The sequence below is a fragment of the Terrapene carolina genome, unplaced genomic scaffold (assembly GCF_002925995.2).
Source record: "Terrapene carolina triunguis isolate 2854851 unplaced genomic scaffold, T_m_triunguis-2.0 Scaffold391, whole genome shotgun sequence".
In the NCBI taxonomy this organism is placed as follows: domain Eukaryota; kingdom Metazoa; phylum Chordata; order Testudines; family Emydidae; genus Terrapene; species Terrapene triunguis.
Window position 1 is genome coordinate 371,193 of NW_020664742.1, and position 20,673 is coordinate 391,865.

Below are 20,673 nucleotides of genomic sequence, written 5' to 3' on the forward strand. Positions count from 1 at the left end.
AAAAGCCTTGATTATTGAAGCTCTCCTTCCCCATTAAACAGAGAACCTACACTTTCCTTCATCTTTTTCTTGTGTCTAATGGATTTATAGAACCTCTTCTTGTTGCCTTTCATGTCCCTTGCTAGGTGCAACTCATTTTGTGCCTTAGCCTTTCTGATTTTGTCCCTACATGCTTCTGCTATTCTTTTGTACTCCTTTTTAGCAATCTGTCCATGCTTCCTCTTTTTGTAGGACTCCTGTTTGATTTTCAGGTCATTAAAGAGCTCCTGGTGGAGCCATAACACATGTCTACACAGCCATATCGGCCTCTTACTACTCTTCCTATCTTTTCTTCACATTGGGACAGTTTGTTGTTGTGCCTTTAATATTGTTTCTTTGAGAAACTGCCAGCTCCCCTAAACTCCCTTTCCCCTTAGATTTTCTTTTTATGGGACCTTACCTATCAGCAATCTGAGTTTTTTAAAGTAAGCTTTTTACAAGTCCATCACCCTTGACATTCTGTTGCTCTCACTTCTTCCTTTTCCTTAGAATCATGAACTCTAGCCTTTCATGATCGCTTTCACCCAAAACAGCCTTCAATTTTCAGGTGTGCAACCAATTCCTCTCTCTGAGTCAGAATCAAGACTAAAATGGCGTCCCCTTAGTTACTTCCTGTTGGGATTCCCTCGGAGACCTTTTCCACTCAGCTCATCCAGAACATCTTGTCCAGTTTTCGGAGAACACTGCATCCAGTTTTCTGGGATCCAAAACACATTGCGACTCCAGATTTCGTTACTCAGCTTCCTTTATTTAGCATGCAGCAAAGCTGGGCTGCGTTGATCAGACTCAACCCTAGGGGGTGGGTATAGGGCATACCACATGTCCAAAGTTACACAGAAAACCTCTTCCTTTACATACATTTACACATTACATTGCAACACACTTTTGGATTGCCTTGGTAACTTTGCAGGAACCAATCCCGGAGCAGCATGCTCTGTTCCTGCATTGTACATACTCCTTTATCTCATCTCTACTTTCCTAAATTATCTTGCCCATTCTTAGTAAATCTTCCCTGGGTGTTCTCTCTCGCATCTTAGCTGGCTCAGACATTATGTCCTATTAGCCCACAGACCTATTTACTTATTTTATTTAGCACAAATCAGCCTAATGATCTGTTTACCTGCCTAATTATATCCCCCAAAAGTGAGGCCTCCCTCCACGTGTTAATTACTCATATCAGGCCAGGCCTCAGCTACATTCCAGTTAAGATAAGAGAAAGAACATTAAATACGAAGGGAGAAAGGAATGCCTGGTTTGATAAAACCTGGTTACGGCAGTAAAAGGTGCTGTCTCATCTGGTGGAACCTTGCTAGTCAAAGAAATTATGTAAGGGGAGGTCAGGTGGTAACAACTGTCACCACTATGCTTGTGTCCCCAGGAACCGTTACAGCCATTCTGAAGGAAAAGGGGCCCTTTTCCCAAAGGAAAGGACTGTAAATAATCAATTGTAAATTATTGCTATAGGCAGAGAGAATCTGATTGGAATCATTTAACTATGGACAATTTCGTCAAAGTCACTAAAAGGAAATAAGGGGTTTCCATTTGAACTTGGCTGCCTCTGAACGTACAAGTAGGAAATGTAATCTGGGTACAGTGGTGTAAAATATAATTAGAGCAATAAGGTGTGTTGAGTAAAATATTTCAGAGAAATGCAAGTATATTTGGTGTGTAATTATGCAAGATTTTAAGTACCTAAACAAACACTTGCTTTATAAAACCCTATTTTGCACGTCTAAAATGAATTGACTTTTAAAAGATTCTACTAAAAGTCCATCTGAATCTTTCATTCAAAGTTGCAAAAACTGACAGGTATTTTTTGAGCAGCTGCCAATGTTTCCTGGGAGTCTTTTCTAAATTCTCCCCCCCTCCCCAAGCCAAACACAAGTAGCTGGTATTATCTGGCTTTGATACCTCAATGTTTTAATGAAGTTCAACATCTTTTAAAGTAAGAACTAGAGAACATGGTTGAGGCTGTGGCACGAACAGCCAGAATCAAGACAGGAGGAGGAGACTCTGGATCTTTTTATAGTAATGAAACGGCAGAGGAAAATGCAGCAGGAGGAGAATGAAAAATTAAAGGGACAGTGCACCTATGGAGTAACAGCAAGGGGATGGGGTGGTCACAAGAGTAGCAATGTTAGGAACAGCGAGCCTTAAGATGGCTCTGACAATCACTTTGATGAGGTACATGGAAAGTCTAAGCACAAAACAGTTCCTGTAAAAATTAACATGATTTTATGGCAAAGAATAAGGGTGGCACTATGGAAGGAAGCTGCAGTCGCTTGGAACATGTAGTGTGTATCGTCAAGGGGGTAAAACAAATGTAAAGACATGCTCGAATTAAAATCCTAGAGGATCTAAAGAGGAGCCACAATCCGTCGTGTTTTCTTTTCAGATGGCTGTATGGTTTGGAAGCAGAAACCAGCCCAGCACCAAGAAAGATCAGTCAATATAAGACATTGAGTTTAACCATTTAACACTCTTATCCAAAAGTTCTGCATAACTGTAGTGTAAAGTGAATGCTATTAGGAAGTAAAAACCTATACAGTAGTGTTTTGTAAATAATTGTATTAAAATTAAGCAATTATATAAAAGGTTGAAATGCCCTAGTTTGGAAACAAATTCAACTAATGGTTTAGGATTAAATCTAATAAATAGTATTTAATAATGTTTAGTTTATTAAAGTGCCAAGTGTTATTGAATTTGACCAATCTGCAGTCACTGGGGTTTGGTCAAAAATGGTTAAAAACTACTGAAAGCACTTTATAGACAAAAAATGTAAACTTTTAAAATGCATAAGCCTGCCAAGGTGGGACAGCAATGAAACTGGAGGGAGCCTGACATCGGAGTTGAGCTGTTAGGAACTGGTATATTGCTCTGAAATCAAGCTGATAGAGCTGCTGTGGGAACACGACCAAGCATTTCAATAGAAGCTAACAGCAGAAGTATTGCATCCATTACATGAGCAAGCGCTTCAACCAGAATTAGCATGTGGAGTATTATATTTTAAAGTCAACAAAGCATTTATCAATAAAGAATATTTAACTGTTTTACATATATGATAGGAAATTAACTATCATGAAAGATACAAATCAAAAACAAGGACATATGCTATATAAAATCAGTTATCGTGGCACAGGTGGGCCATGGAGTTTTTATAGCATGTTGTGGGGGGGCCTCAGAAAGAAAAAGGTTGAGGGCCCCAGGCAATTGCCCTGCTTGCTACCCCCTAACACCAGCCAACTTTGAGAGCCGAGAGGGATGGCTTGCTGTTGCCAGCAGAGGAGCTGCTGGAGATGAAACAGAAAAGACACAAGAGACACCCCACATCCAACCCTAGAGATGCCGCTGGAGTGACTGGGACAAGGGTAGGAAGTGACACAGGGAACCCGCTTGGGTGTGTCAGGGAACCCTGTTTCAAAGGACCCTGGGTCGGAAGCCAGTGGAGTAGGGTGGGCCCAGGTTCCCCTCCCCTCCCCATTCTTGCAGTGGGCGAGACTACCCTGATAGCACCGCGAGGCGAAGTGGCCCCTTTGAACTCTCACGAGCAGGCATTACACCCCCAGAGTATTGCCATTAGGCGATACTGCCAGCCTGGGACATGCAAACAACCCTCAGAGAGACACTTACGCAGGGGCAACAGCAGCAACAAGAAGACATAAAAGTGTGCAAATTAAAGTAGGCCAACACGTAGTGTATCACATTGTTGGCGTCACTAGGCATAGCTACCAGGTAACTCGGGGGGGGGGATGGAAGGCCATAAGTGCCGATGAAACTCCCTTGCTCTGGGTCTAAGTGAACCACAGAACTCCATCTTGTGAACTTTCACCTACTTCCATGCTAACTGCTTACATGCTGTAGCAGAAAATGTGATGGTCAGCTTTTCTAGCAGACAGCTGCAGTTTCGCTCACACTAGCAAACGTAGTGATAAGACGGGGGAGAAAGAAGAGGGGGGAAGACTGCGTGCGCACAGGCCTTGCAAGGCCAAAGATAAGCAGGCGAACGGGAAACTTTTCTAACATGCACAATGTGTACCTGCTGTAACTGCTCGGGACGGGAGGGGTAGAGGGAAGAGTAACAGAACAAAGCTTACACAAACAGTTTGGAATATAAAGGGGAAAACTTGCTTGTATGTGCTGTGCTTGATTTGAGAGGTGCCTGTCTCCCTGCACCACTTTGAGATCTCAAATAAACTTGGTTTGCGTCTCCACCCCGGTGTGTCTATTGGTAAGGCGCACATGGGGCAACGAACCCTGTTGCCCCCCTCGGGGCCCATCTGGGCCGGCAACAGCATGCTTTTTCAGTCTTTTCAGCATATAAATTAAAACAAGGTTTGTCTTTCTTAATGTACACATTCTAAGTTAGTGGCTTGTCCCACTACATTCCTCATTTTACCCTTAGGGGTGTGTTTCTCCAGCTTACATCCTATTATTCTCACACTTGGAAAGATCCAGTAGGCTGAATTCAAAGGTGATGTGTAAAGCTCTGTATGAAAATTTTACATTGGTAAGTAGGTAAAAGCCTATGACAAAGGAAGTCTGAGTGTAACATATAGTATACTCTGAATGGGCCAGAAGGTGGTCTAATCACACCAACTTAAGTCCTGCTGTGTGTCCTTTATCCTTTATGCTTCAGTTACTCCACGCTTATGAAACCAGGGACACCTTCATAATGGAAAGATTAAGTAGTGTTTGCAAAAGGTTACATAAATGTTGAGCATTTTAAAAAAGCCAAGAAAGAGAGGTAACAGGTGGGAAAAGATCTCATATTTTGCTGAACGGTTCAGAGTCTGGTAGTTCGTATCCATGCATTGTGTTTCACAGACAAAAAGCACAATAAAGAAAAAAAGTTACCTGTGGCTATTGGTTTCTAAAAGGTATACAGAACTGTAACAGATCTCTCTGAATATCATTCTTCTCAACTTTCCCTAACTCCAAGTTTGGAGCTGCCTCGGCAATCAAATAAGATACAAAGGGAAATCTTACTTTTCGAGCATGCAAAAAGCCTGTAACAGCTATTCTGTGCCTTTTGAAACAAACAAATAAAATCAAAAGAAAACTACCACCAACTCTAAGCTGAAGGTGGGTGAGTACAGAACAGATACTAGATAATGTTTTCACCTCTCTTACACTTGCATAACTCCAAGGAACAGGACTGATAAGAAAGCTACTCAAAGGTTTGTAAAAACTAGTCCCAGTGGAAATGAATTAGTAGGCAGAAAGCAGGTGAGGAAGTCAAAAGGGCAAAAATGAATGCAGGTGCGGGGTTTTCAGGGCATCAGAAGTAAGGGCATATATCTCTATTGGCTATAAACACTGCAACAAAATGCAGAGGCACTCTTAAGGGAGAGCTGCAAAAACTCAATCAAATACTTGGCCAATTCCCTAAAAAACAGGGAGGGGGGAAAAAACACCCCACCACAATCGTAAGTGTTTGACCATGACATACAGATCCCAACCCTCAATGCAAACCCTGGGAGAGTAGGACTTTCTTTTCATGCTTGGTGAAGTGCATGTGAGAAGTCCTGCCACAGCGCAGGGGGCTGGACGTGATGAGTTCTCAGAAATGTAGGGCTGGAAAGGACCTCGAGAAGTGCGCCTCTGATTTCCAAAACTTGTTATTCCAAAAATCCCACCACACAAACCCACTCAAACACATTATACACCATAATAACTGTCTAAACTGTTATCTTAAGTATTATTTAATGCAGCTGGATGTTCAAATTAGGCATCTGAATACATTTAATAAATACTACAGGATAGTTTTAATTAGATTTCAGTGTAATCTGAATTTAAATCTAATATACGGCAGCATTTAAAGCAAGGTTTTCCAGCAAATTACACAATACATCACAACAAGAACAAGGAGTCCGGTGGCACAATACATCACAATGAATTTCATATGAATAGTGAAATGTATGATGTGGTGTCCTCAGCATTAAGTTTCATTGCAAATACCACCAAAAATAGATACATCTTCATTCATCCTAGTCAAAATGAGACAATGCGCAAAGATAAGAATCAAATTTTGTTGGGTGGAGAGGAGAAAGGGCTTTTCATTACTGATGAATTATTATCTGTATTGTCTTATTATTCCTCAATTTTTCTATACTGAATGATATTTTAAGACTGTATTTAAGCCTAGTACAATCATTCCCATAGGTTGATCTGTAAACTAGCATCAGGATTCTGATTGTGGCCATGTCTTGATTTACCTAGCAACCTGGTAAGAAGATCTGTCAGTAACAATTCTACAGATATTGTCAGAGGCTGAAGAGCCCCAGAAGCCAGAGAGAGAAATGAATTCTGGTGAACCTGAGCTTAGTTTTAGTATGAATGCCCTAATTTAGAGTTTCAAAAGATATGAAGTCTCGATGTTTATCCAAACTTCAGGAGGCCACTGAGGAAACTCCATAGTCCCCCACCTCCACAGCAGGATGTTTCGGCCTGTGGATGGCCTTTAGGCAGACCCCCTTTTCAGGATTGTTCAATGGGGAGGACTCCAGGCCTATTTCTCTCCTGGCATCTAAAGGGGATGACTGCAGGCCTGCCCCTCTATTCCGTGTATTCCCCCTTCAGAGTGGTTATATGGCTCCTTTTCCCGTTATGTTCCCCTTCTGGGAAAAAGGGCAGAGTTTCTCCTACTACATTCATAGATTCCAAGGCCGCAAGGGACCCCTGTGATCCTCTAGTCTGACCTCCTGCATAACACAGGACAGAGAACTTTCCCAATACAATTCCTTTAGAACTAAAGCATGTATTAAAAAAACAGATCCAATTTTGATTTAAAAATTGCCAGTGATGGAGACTTCACCAAAACCTTTGGTAAACTATTCCAATACACACCTATTTCCAGTCTGAATTTGTCTAGATTCAGCTTCCAGCCATTGGATTGTGTTATACCTTTGTCTGCTAGATAAAAGAGCCCAATATCAAATATTTGTCCCATGAAGGTACTTAGAAACTGATCAAGTCACCCCTTAATCTCCATTGTTAAACTAACAGATGGAGCCCCGTGAGTCTATCACTCTAAAGCATATTTCTAATCCTTCAATAATTCTCATGGCTCCTCTGAACCGTCTCCAATTTTTCAACATTCTTCTTGAACGGTGGACAGCAGAACTGGACACAGAATTCCAGCAGCAATATCACCAGTGCCAAATCCAGAGGTAAAATAACCTAACGCCTACTCAAGATTCCCTTGTCACTGTACAGGGAGCTGCTCCCCCATCCACCCAACCTGCATGCATCTGGACCTCCCATATCCAGACACCCCCACAAAGCCTCATCCTGTACACCCAGAACCCCTCTAGTCCTCCATATTCAAACCGCACTCTTCTAAACCTAAACACATGCATCTTGAGCCCCCCTGCACGCAGACCCCCTAACTCCGGACCCCAACCCCTGCACCCAGATCCCCCCCAGGGAGCTCGCTGCACTCAAACCCCCACCCCAATGAGCCCCACCCTGAGCCCCCACATCCAGATCCCCATGCCACTGACCCCCAACTAGCTGCACCCAGACCCCCAAACGCCACACCCCCAGCACCCTGCTGAGACCCCCACACCCAGACCCCTCCATTGATCCCCAATCACTTTCACCTGGAAGCCCCTGCAGTGTCCTATTGCCCCTGCACCTGGAACCCCCCCAATGAGCCTACCTGTGCATCCAGATCCCCCCACTGAACTGCCTGCACCCAGATTGTCCCACACAGAATCCTCTCACTCCACACCTGGATCCCCCCGCACTGAGCCCCTCCACATTTGGATCCTGTCTGCCCCACACCTGGTGCTCTTCATGCAGAATGGCAAGGCTCCAGGGTGTTTCTGGGGCAGGCCCAGGCCTTGTGCTGTGTCAGGGTCGGGTGCAGTCTCACCACTGAGTCCGTGTCCCAGGGTTGGAGGGTGGGGAAACTGCAGGGTGATCTCCCACCTTCGTACAGCCAGTGGCCTGTGCTCCCCACTGCCATGTTGGAGCCTCTGCATTCATTTATTGACAAAGGTTGCAGAATTTTAAAATACTGTGCACAGAATTTAATTTTTTGGCGCAGAATGCCCTTAGGAGTACTGATAGCACCATAGGTAGAGTGCCCTGGAAAAACAAGCTGAAATGACTAGTTTTTGGAAAGATTTCATGGATGTGTGGTTTCTTAAAAGCTGCTTCTATCAGTTTGTTTCTTTGCATGAGATATTTCATCTTTCATTTATTTAAATGTGTCCTTAAACAAGAAAGCTATAGCTGAGTTTCACTTGTACATGGAATTTTCTTTTGGAAACCCCAGAAACTTCAATAACTATCTATCTAAGACAGACTGTCAACTTAAATGTTTTAAACATATTTCTTTTCCTATATTACTAACACTGCTTTGATAATTAAGAGTGAATCCAAACTGCTTCTCACTATCAATGCTCTGAGTACTTTACTGTATTTCTCAGTTTGAACAATTAAGCCAGTTTTACTTTGTGTTATTATCAATTTCACTTTAAGCTCTTAGCACTGCCGGGTTTGAGTTTTGAACACCGTATGGTAACATTTGTTTACAGACAAGTGTTATAGTCATTGGCTTTCAAAAATAACTATGTTGTTATATTGATCTTAGATTTTATAAAAGCTTATTTTTGTCAAATTTAAGTGAAGGGGGGATATTTAATTTGACAAGGTCTTTGCTGTTTGTCCTTACTTAATTTTTTTCCATTTGTTTACATAACTTCAAAGTCAGCATTGAGAAACAATGTCTCTTAGAACCTAATAAAATTTCCTGGAAGAGCTTATCATCAATAACGATGGAGGTCTATCAGGGGAAGCTGCAGTCCTGGCAGGGCAGCTTCCTTTACAAACACTTACAATTCTTTAAAAAGGTGTTCCAGAAAAATCAAGACACAGTGAGGGAAGAGAACACTGGTGTAATCATATAAACACAGAACTGTGAGGCTGGAAGGGACCTTAAGAGGTCATCCAGTCCATTGTCCCAGGCTGACGCAGGATTTAGTGTAGCAAATGTATTTGCTTCACAGATTGATGCAGGATTTCTACAGAACAATTATTTTTCAGTTACATTTGTTGAATGAGATTATATAATTCAGATTAAATTTCACGTTAACCTTTTTCTTATATACTGCATGCAAAAATTACTGGAGTGACATGGTGTGTTTAAATGCACACACACTGTAAATGTGGAAGTAATAAGTAACAAAGCTTGTTTTTAGTGGTACCATGAATGCCTTGAACACCCTAAATTTAAGAATCTTAAGCTACGTCTACCACTACAGCCTTGTCAGCATAATTTATGTCGCCCAAGGGTGTGAATAAACCACCCCCGAGTGACGTAAGTTACACTGATATACGTGCTCGTGTGCACAACGCTATGTCGGCAGGAGAGCTTCTCACGCCGACATAGCTTCTGCTGCTCACGGAGGTGGTGTTTTTATGCCGACGGTCAGTGGGAAAGCTCCCATACAGTACATGGCCACATGACAGCTGCTTTGGGAACAACTTAAAATGCCCTCACTTTGGTATATTTCAGTTCTTAATCATAATGTTTAACATTTAACAGTTTTCTGGACTGAATTTTCCCCCCCATGAATCTGATTTATTACACAAGTTAATATCCTTTCAAATACACAGAGGCTTTATTTGAATATGAAAATACATCAACATGCAGTGTTCCAGATATATGTGTAGAGTGGGACATTAGGAGCTCTTTAGCATGGTAAAGAATAAAAATCACAAGGCACACAAGCAAAATACATGATTTTCAAGGACTGAACTGTTTCTAAAACAAAATTTTGTTTTATTTTATTGAAAACAGTACTTTTTGAGGACTACATCCATGGCTAGTATGAAGTTTTTAAAACAAATGTGAATTAGAGCAAAAAGGTTTCAAAATATTATTTTGTGCATTTTAAATAAACATAACGAATGGCCAAACTGAACTTTTCAAGTGGTTATAAAGGCTTTTGAAAACAGAAGCTTCAAATAAAAGCACCTCATCAGACAAATATAATGTGGCTTTAACAGTATTAGGAGTCAGATTAAATCTAAATATATAGGGTTTAAACACAAGTAGTCATGCAATTGCTTTTAACTCAGACTATACCATCAATTTTTATGTTAGAATGATAACTTTAAAATAAACAATTTTTGGTAACCGATTTCTCCATCAAACCGGTCCCCAAAATAATTTGTAGAAGTGGTAGTGTATGTCAGTTATCAGCAGACACTGTAGTTTGTCTGAGTGGCAAATGTAATGTTAGTTACAAGCAGCATTATTCCAAAATCTGTATTTAAAAAAAAAAATAAAAACCTGTAGCTTGATAATGGCAAGTAACAGTATCCATTAGTTTAATAATAAATTGAATTATTTGTCAGAAAAGACTAAAGAAAACTAAGAAAAGTAAACAACTACAAGAAAGATCTAGAAATATTTGTATTATATTTATGAATGGTAGTTTCAGTAACTTTTTTTTTCCAATTAAAATTATCCCGTAATCTTACTCTTTTAAAGCAGTAATGATGACACCTTGATTAAGTTATTTATGCCAGGTGCCCCAGAGGGAATGAATAGAACAGGTAATCATCCAGTGATCCATCCCATCGCCCATTCCCAGCTTCTGGCAAACAGAGGCTAGGGACACCATCCCTGCCCATCCTGGCTTACAGCCATTGATGGACCTATCCTCCATGAATTTATCTAGTTCTTTTTTGAACCCTGTTATAGTCTTGGCCTTCACAACATCCTCTGGCAAAGAGTTCGACAGGTTGACTGTGTGTTGTGTGAAAAAATACTTTATTTTGTTTTAAACCTGCTGCCTATTAATTTCATTTGGTGGCCCCTAGTTCTTGTGTTATGAGAAGGAGTAAATAACACTTCCTTATTTACTTTCTCCACACCTGTCATGATTTTATAGACCTCTATCATATCCCCTGTCATCTCTTTTCCAAGCTGAAAAGTCCAAGTCTTATTAATCTCGCCTCATACGGCAGCCGTTCCATACCCCTAATCATTTTTTTTGCCCTTATCTGAACCTTTTCCAAGTCCAATATATCTTTCTTGAGATGGGGCGACCACATCTGCACACAATATTCAAGATGTGGGCATACCATGGATTTATATAGAGGCAATATGATATTTTCTGTCTTATTATCTATCCCTTTCTTAATGATTCCCAACATTCTGTTCACTTTTTGGACTGCTGTGGCACATTGAGTGCATGTTTTCAGAGAACTATCCACAACTCCAAGATCTCTTTCTTGAGTGATAACAGCTAATTTAGACCCTGTCATTTTATAAGTATAGTTGGGATTATGTTTTCCAGTGTGCATGACTTTGCATTTATCAACACTGAATTTCATCTGCCATTTTGTTGCCCAGTCACCCAATTTTGAGAGATCCTTTTGTAGCTCTTCACAGTCTGCCTGGGACTTAACTATCTTGAGTAGTTTTGTATCATCTGCAAATTTTGCCACCTCACTATTTACCCCTTATTCCAGATCATTTATGAATATGTTGAATAGGACTGGGCCCAGTATAGACCCCTGGGGGACACCACTATTTACCTCTCTCCATTCTGAAAACGAACCATTTATTCCTACCCTTTGTTTCCTCTCTTTTAACCAGTTACCAATCCATAAGAGAACCTTCCCTCTTATCTCATGACTGCTTACTTTGCTTAAAAGCCTTTGGTGAGGGACCTTGTCAAAGGCTTTCTGAAAATCTAAATACACTATATCCACTGGATCCCCCTTTTCCATATGCTTGTTGACCCCCTCAAAGAATTCTAGTAGATTGGTGAGGCATGATTTCCTTTTACAAAAACGATGTTGACTATTCCCCAACAAATTATGTTCATCTATGTGTCTTACAATTTTGTTCTTTACTATAGTTTCAACCAGTTTGCCCAGTACTGATGTCAGGCTTACTGGCCTGTAATTGCCGGGGTCACCTCTGGAGCCTTTTTTAAAAATTGGCATCACATTAGCTATCCTCCAGTCATTTGGTACAGAAGCTGATTAGTAGTCCTGAAATTTCACATCTGAGTTCCTTCTGAACTCTAGGGTGAATACCATCTGGTCCTGGTGACTTATTACTGTTTGGTTTATCAATTTGTTCCCAAACCTCCCTGACGACACCTCAATCTGGGATAGTTCCTCAGATTTGTCACCTAAAAAGAATGGCTCAGGTTTGGGAATCTCCTTCACATCCTCAATTGTGAAGACCGATGCAAAGAATTCATTTAGTTTCTCCGCAATGGCCTTATCATCATTAAGTGCTCCTTTAGCCTCTCTATCGTCCATTGGCCCCACTGGTTGTTTAGCAGGCTTCCTGCTTCTGATGTACTTAACAAAATTTTTGCTATTACTTTGAGTCTTTGGCTAGCTGTTCTTCAAATTCTTTTTTGGCCTTCCTAATTATATTTTTACACTTTATTTGCCAGTTTTTTTGCTCCTTTCTATTTTCCTCACCAGGATTTAACTTCCACGTTTTAAAGAATGCCTTTTTGCCTCTCACTGCTTACTTTACTTTGTTGTTTAGCCACGGTGGCTTTTTTTGGTTCTCTTACTATGTTTTTTAATTTGGGGTATACATTTAAGTTGAGCCTCTATTATGGTGTCTTTAAAAAGTTCCCATGCAGCTTGCAGGGATTTCACTTTTGGTGCTGAACCTTTTAATTTCTGTTTAACTAACCTCCTCATTTTTGTGTAGTTCCCCTTTCTGAAATTAAATGCTGTAATGTTGGGCCACTGTGGTGTTTTTCCTGCCACAGGGAAGTTAAATTTAATTATATTATGGTCACTATTAACAAACATTCCAGCTATATTCACCTCTTGGACCTGATCCTGTGCTCCACTTGGGACTAAATCAAGCATTGCCTCTCCTCTTGTGGGTTCCAGGAATAGCTGCTCCAAGCAGCAGTCATTTAAGGTGTCAAGAAACTATCTCTGCATCCCTTCCTGAGGTGACATGTACCCCGTAAATATGGGGATAGTTGAAATCCCCCATTATTATTGAGTTTTTTATTTTAATAGCTTCTCTAATCTCCCTGAGCATTTCACAGTCAATATCACCATCCTGGTCAGGTGGTCAGTAACATATCCCTACTTCTATATTCTTATTATTCGAGCATGGAATTACTATCCATAGAGACACTATGGTACAGTTTGGTTCATTTAAGATTTTTACTTCATTTGATTCTACGCTTTTTCACATATAATGCCACTCCCCCACCAGCACGCCTTTTTCTGTCCTTCCGATATATTTTGTACCCTGGTATTACTGTGTCCCATTGATTATCCTCATTCCACCAAGTTTCTGTGATGCCTATTATATCAATATCCTCACATTTAATACAAAGCACTCTAGTTCACCCATCTTATTGTTTAGACTTCTAGCACTGGTATTTAAGCACTTTAAAAACTTGTCACTTTTTAGCTGTCTGCCATTACATGCTGTAATTGAATGGGACTTTTTTTCTTTTGACTGTTTCTCATCGGATCTTACCTGTATTTTATCTTCCATCCTCTCCTCCTTATTAGGACATAGGGAATCTCCATTTATAGATCCTCCCATAAGGGATGTCCAAACCACATTCTCCTCTGCACCTGTCGGCTTCCCACCAGCCCTTAGTTTAAAAACTGCTCTACGACCTTTTTAATTTTAAGCGCCAGCAATCTGGTTCCATTTTGGCTTAGGTGGAGCCCATCCTTCCTGTATAGGCTCCCCCTTTCCCAAAAGTTTCCCCAGTTCCTAATAAATCTAAACCCCTCCTCCCTACACCATCATCTCATTCATGCATTGAGACCCTGCAGTTCTGCTTGTCTAACTGGCCCTGCGTGTGGAACTGGAAGCATTTTAGAGAATGCTACCATGGAAGTCCTGGACTTCAATCTCTTACCTTGCAGCCTAAATTTGGCCTCCTGGACCTCTCTCCATCCTTCCCAATGTCACTGGTACCTACATGTACCACGACCACCAGCTCCTCCCCAGCACTACACATGAGTCTATCTAGATGTCTTGAGATGTTGCACCAGGCAGACAAGTCACCATGCGGTTCTCCCTGTCCAGGCATGCAAGTCACCATGCAGTTCTCCCGGTCACAATTGATAACAATATTTCATTATAGAGCTCTGCATAGTTATACTTTGTTTGCTGTAGATAGCTAGCTAGAAGATAGAAGCTTAATTTTTGAACCTGCTTGCTAACATTCAGGTCTGATGCCTACCACAATGTGTCCACTCAGATATTCGAATGGGGGCTGAAATTCTATTTACTACAAAGAAACCCAGAGTTTTCTATAAAGTTAGTAACAACACTAACTCAGGACAATGCTCATTAAGGATTTAGTGGATATACAGATCACTTTTTATAATCATTTAGCACAAAAGGCTTCCCTGAAACTTTCAGATAGTTTAAATCTCTTACCTTGAATTAGTGGTATGTAGCGTGCAAGTAGCTTCGCCCTTTTCTTTTCATATCCTTTTTGAGTGATGTCTCCTAAAGCAACAAAGAAAAGAGTAAGTATTCGCAGTGTGTTTTAATACACCTATCCGTTATCAGAATGGTATCTTAGGATTTTTTTTTTTTTTAAATAAAGGAATTACACTTGTGTCTAGCCATTGGGCAGGATATAGGAACAATGCATGACCTTACATACCATATGTGGTGTAATACCTGGACACAACAGCATGAAACCAAAAAAGAATAAAAAGCCATTACAAAACTTGGAAGCGTCTACAGGTTGAAGTCAGATCCGTAATGAGTGCATGTGTGTTTGACTAGTACCTGTACTAGGGTTGACTTTGCAGAGGGTATTTGCTGTCTACCAGAGCACAACAGTTCTACAGCAGTACAAAAGATCTGTAGCGTTAAAGGAAACCAGTACAGACAATGTGCTTTGAATCAGACCATTCTGTGATGCCAGAAATGTTTATTGCACCAAGGCTTAACAGAAGATGCTTTAGCAAAATGGATGTGCAGTACTTTTTCATAAGTGTTTGAGATCTTACTACCTGCGTGGTTTTTTTCTAATGTTTCCTCTTTTCAACACTGCATCAAATTACATCAGTTTTCAGCACAAATCTCGATTCTGGAGAGTTGACATACAAATCATTGCGTTTTCAGCCATATTTGCATACATTGTGTCTCTGCGAACCATGACATTTCCTTTTGCATAATATATCCCAGTCTACAAGAGAAATGTAGAACAATTCTATTTTTCTAGAAATATTTATTTACTGTTAAGAGAACTTTTGGGGACTAAGATTTGCATGACTTCTGAAAAACAGAAGGAAAAAGCTTCATATAAAGCTTGCAGCAAAGTTATCATAAATTATTTCTATCAAGTAGCTTAAATCTGCTCTTTAGCTCATGCTCAGGATAGACACTATGTGGAACAATAATTTGTAAACCAAAATTTCTCTTCAAAACAGTCCCTGGTTCTTGAAGGTGGATTACCCCCCCTTTCATATTTTTCCACTACATATTGGGGAGGAGGGGGAAAACTTTGCAGTTCCACACACAGTACTAACAAAGCAAACCTCTTGTTACTGTGCTAGAGAAATTTGCAGCTGCAGCAAAAAGTATAAACTGAAGCTGGGACAGTATGTCAAGAGCATTTTCTCAGCTTCTGCTATGAAATACATTTCAGACACATTATTATTTGTTTCTAGTAGTAACCACAGTATGAGACACACTACGTAAATACAAAGAAAGCCTAGGTCTTACCAAAAAGCTTACACTTTTTTTGTGTGTGTGGAAAAGTACATGGACTTGGATATGGCCCTATCAAATTCACGGGCATGAAAAACGCATCATGAAGCATGAAATTTGGTCTGCCTCGTGAAATCTGGCTATTGTTTGGGGGGGGAGGGAGGGTCGCAATATTACCATCCTTACTTCTGTGCTGCCTTCAAAGATGGGCTCCTGGCCAGCAGCCGCTGCTCTCCAGCTGCCCAGCTCTGAACACAGCGCCGCCACCAGCAGCAGCGCAGAAGTAAGGGTGGCAATACTGTGATCACCCTATAACCCCCTCAACCCCCTTTTGGGTTGGGACCTCCACGGTTACAACCTCATGAAATTTCAGATTGAAATGTTTGAAACCATGAAATTTAACATTTTTAAAATCCTATGACCATGAAATTTATCAAAATGGACCATGAATTTGGTAGAGTCCTAGACCTGGATTAGGTAACATCACCAAACAGAACCAACTGCTTTCTAAAAGTTGAGGAATTTTCTGTCTCCATCCTGTTGTGAGAGGGAACCAAAAAATTAAAGTCTGGAAAATAGAGAGAGAATAAAAAAAGTTTCAGCAATAAACAACTTTGCTGATAACTGATGCGCAGCATTCATCCAGAAAAGTGGCACCCATAATGCCCATTGGATGAACACTAAGTATGCAGTCACTCTACTGATGTATATCACATGGCTCTGAATGTGTATGAATAAAAACACATGCCTGTCAGACATTAAAAAGAATAAAACCTGGTCCTTAAAACTTGTCCATTTCCCTCAGAATACTGGAGGATAACCATTTCAGTGTTCTCAACTGTACCGTCATAACATATGCTTTAAGCACAGGCATTCCTCAACTCCCCAGTTCCTACCTGCATCAATATTCATTGATAACACACAAGTGAAATTACTCCAGCACCACGATCAGTTACAAGGAAAACAAACCTATAAATATGTGTACATGACATGTTAGCACACGAACAGGTTACAGTAACTGGCAGGTACTGTTCAAAAAAACCCCTACAAATATTAAAATTACTGAGAATTGTTGAAACTAAACATTAAACATACATGGACATAACTTCAAATTTTTACTAAAGATCTATAAATATTGTTTAAAGTACACTTTGTACACAGGAGAAATAATATTTTGGATTGTATTTTTCCTGAAATATAAACTGAAAAGTATGCTAGGAAAGTCGTAAAGTTATAAATATTCACAATACAAGAATTTCAAAAATACATCTGGTGAACGTGTACCAGGGAAATCTGAGCAAAAAGACAAAGGCACGTTTATTACAGAAATCACTTATACAAAAGGAAAGGGAGCTTACCAAACCAACAGGATACATTGCTTTCAGTTCTGTAAAAAGGACTACCATCTGGGAAAACATATTTTGTCTTAAAAATAAAAACTATTGAACAGAACAGAAGCAATCTCCTTCTCCCAGCAAACACTACAAAAATCACTGAGTGCTACACGTAATTCGAGATAAATCTACCATAGTACCTTAAATTGGGAGAGATCATCATTTTCATCGCTCTGAACCACAGCCCAAATAATCCTTATGTCAACTTTCTTTGCAAGGCACTTATCAAATATCAGCCAACAGACAGGATCTTCACAGCAGCAGCAGACCCGAGCACATTGTTAAGGGAAAAAAGCCTCACTTAGAGTCAGAATATTGTATAAACTTTCTCTTTTGACACATCAAGTACAAGGTCATTAATCCTACTGAATAAAAAGGAATTACGAATAAGAGCGCTTTCTTGAATCAGGTTAGGAAAAGTCTAAAGTCAAAAGCTTCTCTGTAGATCTTCAGGGCCCCGAGTGAAAGACAGACACTGCACAGCAGATATTTCTTTGTTCCTTTCTCAAAAGCTCAGGGGTGGATTCCCTACTCTACAATTGCACCCCACCCCCACCACATACACAGTGCCACAGTGGGATTAACCCAGTTCATGTTGGGTTCCTTTGTAATTCCCATCCCCTTCCTAAAGAAAAGGACCCTGAGTTCAGTCCCAGAGGCACATCTGGTGTTGCAGGGCCACAGCTGCTGTCATTTAGCCTCACTTTCTCCCCAGTTATTAGACAAGACAAAAGCCGCCTGATGTTCCTCAGTCCCAGTGAACCAGCTGGGAACATCTCTGTGTAAAGTTAGAAATTGGCTTGGAGGGTTTGAGCTGTCAATCTGCGGCTTAGAATATATACATATTTTAAAAATGTGTCAGAGATTAGAGCGAAATGAATGTCTGAAAAAGGAAAGGACTGGAGTTTTCTTTATCTAAAGAGATCAGAAAAATTAAACACAAGTACACAAAGGTAAATTCTAAAATGCAGGATTATCCTCTAAACTACCTGAGGAACGTGTTATGATTTATCACAAGGTAATTTAGTCACTGTCAGTTTAACTGATTTTAAATGGTTATGTCTCTGAAAAATGTAGCAATAGGAGCTGCACAAGAAACAGATGGGCCCTTAGCGCTGGGTAATGCTGAATAGTGGTGAGCAGACTTCCTCAACGCATGTGCAAGTTTGTGAAACATTATTGAAATCTCTTTCAAATACTATCCCACTGCCTTAAGTCACAACTATTCGCTAACTAAAAATAAATTTTGATTTGAATATTAACTCTTAAAACTTGAAAAATAAACTTTGTATCCATTTTAAAATAAAATAACCAATAAAATATTTGTAGCCAATAAAAATAAAAAATACATGAAGGAGGCAAGAAACCTCAGCTTCAATTCTCCACCCCTACTTTTGTCACACTTAGGAAGATAACAAGGGATTTGTGTAGCACATGGTATATGTTGATATCACTTGGTAAAGGATCATCATGCATGCCAACTGGTTTGACTTCCAACAGGCATTTTTGGGCACATAATATTCTTTCTAGAATTCTGTTAGTTAAGTATACTGAGAGCATCAATTACCTTTCAAAATGGTATATTTAGCATAGCACGATCAAGAAAATAATATTATGAGTCAAACTATGGGGAAATAGATGGGGAAATTCTGAGCGCGGTCTGCATATTAAGAAAGCACACATGTACCCACATTTTCATGCACAAATTCATCAAGTGCATGTGAAAGGCTCGGCCCAAACAAGCAGCTGCTGGATAGTATTAGGACTTGTCTACACAGTGTGGCAAAGTGCTCTAAAAGGGTGTGATTTCTAAAGCACACTAATGTTCCGAACTAACTCGTCCACGTAGAACCTGCTGGTGTGCACTAGAGGTATATGAAAGCACACTAGAGAACTTTTAGTGCTCACTAGCGGGGTCTACATAGATCAATTAGTGCACTACTCTGCTTTAGAAATCACACCCTGTAGCACACACTGTTGTGCTGTGTACACAAGCCCTTACATCTCTTAAAAATCAGGTACTAGATGCGAGACTAAATTTGACTACGGTATGACAATTTAGAACTACAACTGACAGTCCTACAGATAAGCAATTTTATGTCATTTAATGCCCAGAAATTAAAATGGAAAAAAAATTACTGTTTTCAATTACACAACAGTATTAGTTATCTAGTAACTGCAATGCCTCTTCATAGAAAGGATCACGTCCTTTACAAAGCAAGGATGGGATTTTCAGATACGCTCGATGTTGGCCTAACTCTGCTCGGACTGGAATCAATGAGAGTTTTACCATTATCTTGAGAGAAAATCTAGATCGACACTGAGCACTTTGGAAAATCCCATCCTGAACACAGATTTAAATACCACTGATCCACAAAGCACTGTCACCACCATTTTACAGATCAGGAAGTTGAGGAACATACAGGCCCACTGTGACTAAAGTGTGTGACACAGCAAGGAACAAAACCCTCAGTCCCATCCTCTATCTACTGTAGTACAATGCTGTGTACATGCACTACTCCACACCCAAAACCTCTGTATTTCTATTAAGAGTTCAAAGATTTTCTGCACTTTAATAAATTCTTAACAGGTTCTGAAATATCTTAATCGTTTGCCTCTAGAGCAAGTGTCTGCACCCCGCAAGTGCAAGCCAGGTTAAGTATCTAGATCACAAAAGCAACATGGCAAGCATCCAGGCTCAGTTAGGCCAATTAATGAATAGTTGTTCTAGTGATTAAGTAAATCCCTATCTTATTCCACAGGGAAAAGGAAAAGCTGGTCCTACAGATCCTGGTCAATCCCATTAGCACTCTCTATGGAGTGGAGCCGACTGACAGACACCCACTCTAAATAAATACGCAGGTGCACCAGTCTAATTCTAGCTACTGCTGCTACAATTTAATTATTTGAAAAACTGGTCATATTTGAGATTCAAGTTTTCTGTCTGTGACTTAAACCCAAACAAACTCATCTAGTGCTACATTAGAGTGAGAGAGAGTAACTAAGAATGGTTTTCATCAGGTCATTACAAGACTCTGGCTTTTTCATTTACTGCAGATATGAGCTACAGAATATAACCAATTCCTTGCAATACATTTGAACTATTTAAAACGAATTTTAAAAGATGGATAACTCAAGATGCATTTTTAATCCATTTCAACTACTGTGAGTTTACAATAAACATCAGGCATCTTTTAAAAATATGTTTCATACAAAACCTTCATATACTACAGTTATACTTTACAGTAAAGCTTGTTACAGTCTTCACATAGAGGATTTAATTTGGTAATTAAAGCAGATAAAGCTTTGATATCATGCCATTATGGTAAATCATGAATGTTGTCTTTTCCTTTAATAAGAAAAAGCTATGTGCATGTAGGGAAAAAATCATCTGGTAGGGGATGCACTGTGCTTCCCATAAAAAGAAACATGAGAAGTTGAATGAACACATTAGCAAGGGTTGAGCAGATCAACAATGACATGCTTTAAAACTGTATCTGACCTAAATTTATTTTGTGTCTTACATAGTACTGA

General features: G+C 40.0%; 1 protein-coding gene across 1 annotated transcript in view; it reads right to left on the reverse strand.

Moving 5' to 3' along the window:
• DIP2A (disco interacting protein 2 homolog A) overlaps positions 1-20,673 on the reverse strand; it is a 211,677-nt gene that overhangs the window by 121,823 nt on the left and 69,181 nt on the right. The window contains exon 2 of the mRNA XM_026658023.1: positions 14,459-14,530. Within this exon, the coding sequence (XP_026513808.1) occupies positions 14,459-14,530 (72 nt within the window). The remainder of the gene's footprint in view (positions 1-14,458; positions 14,531-20,673) is intronic.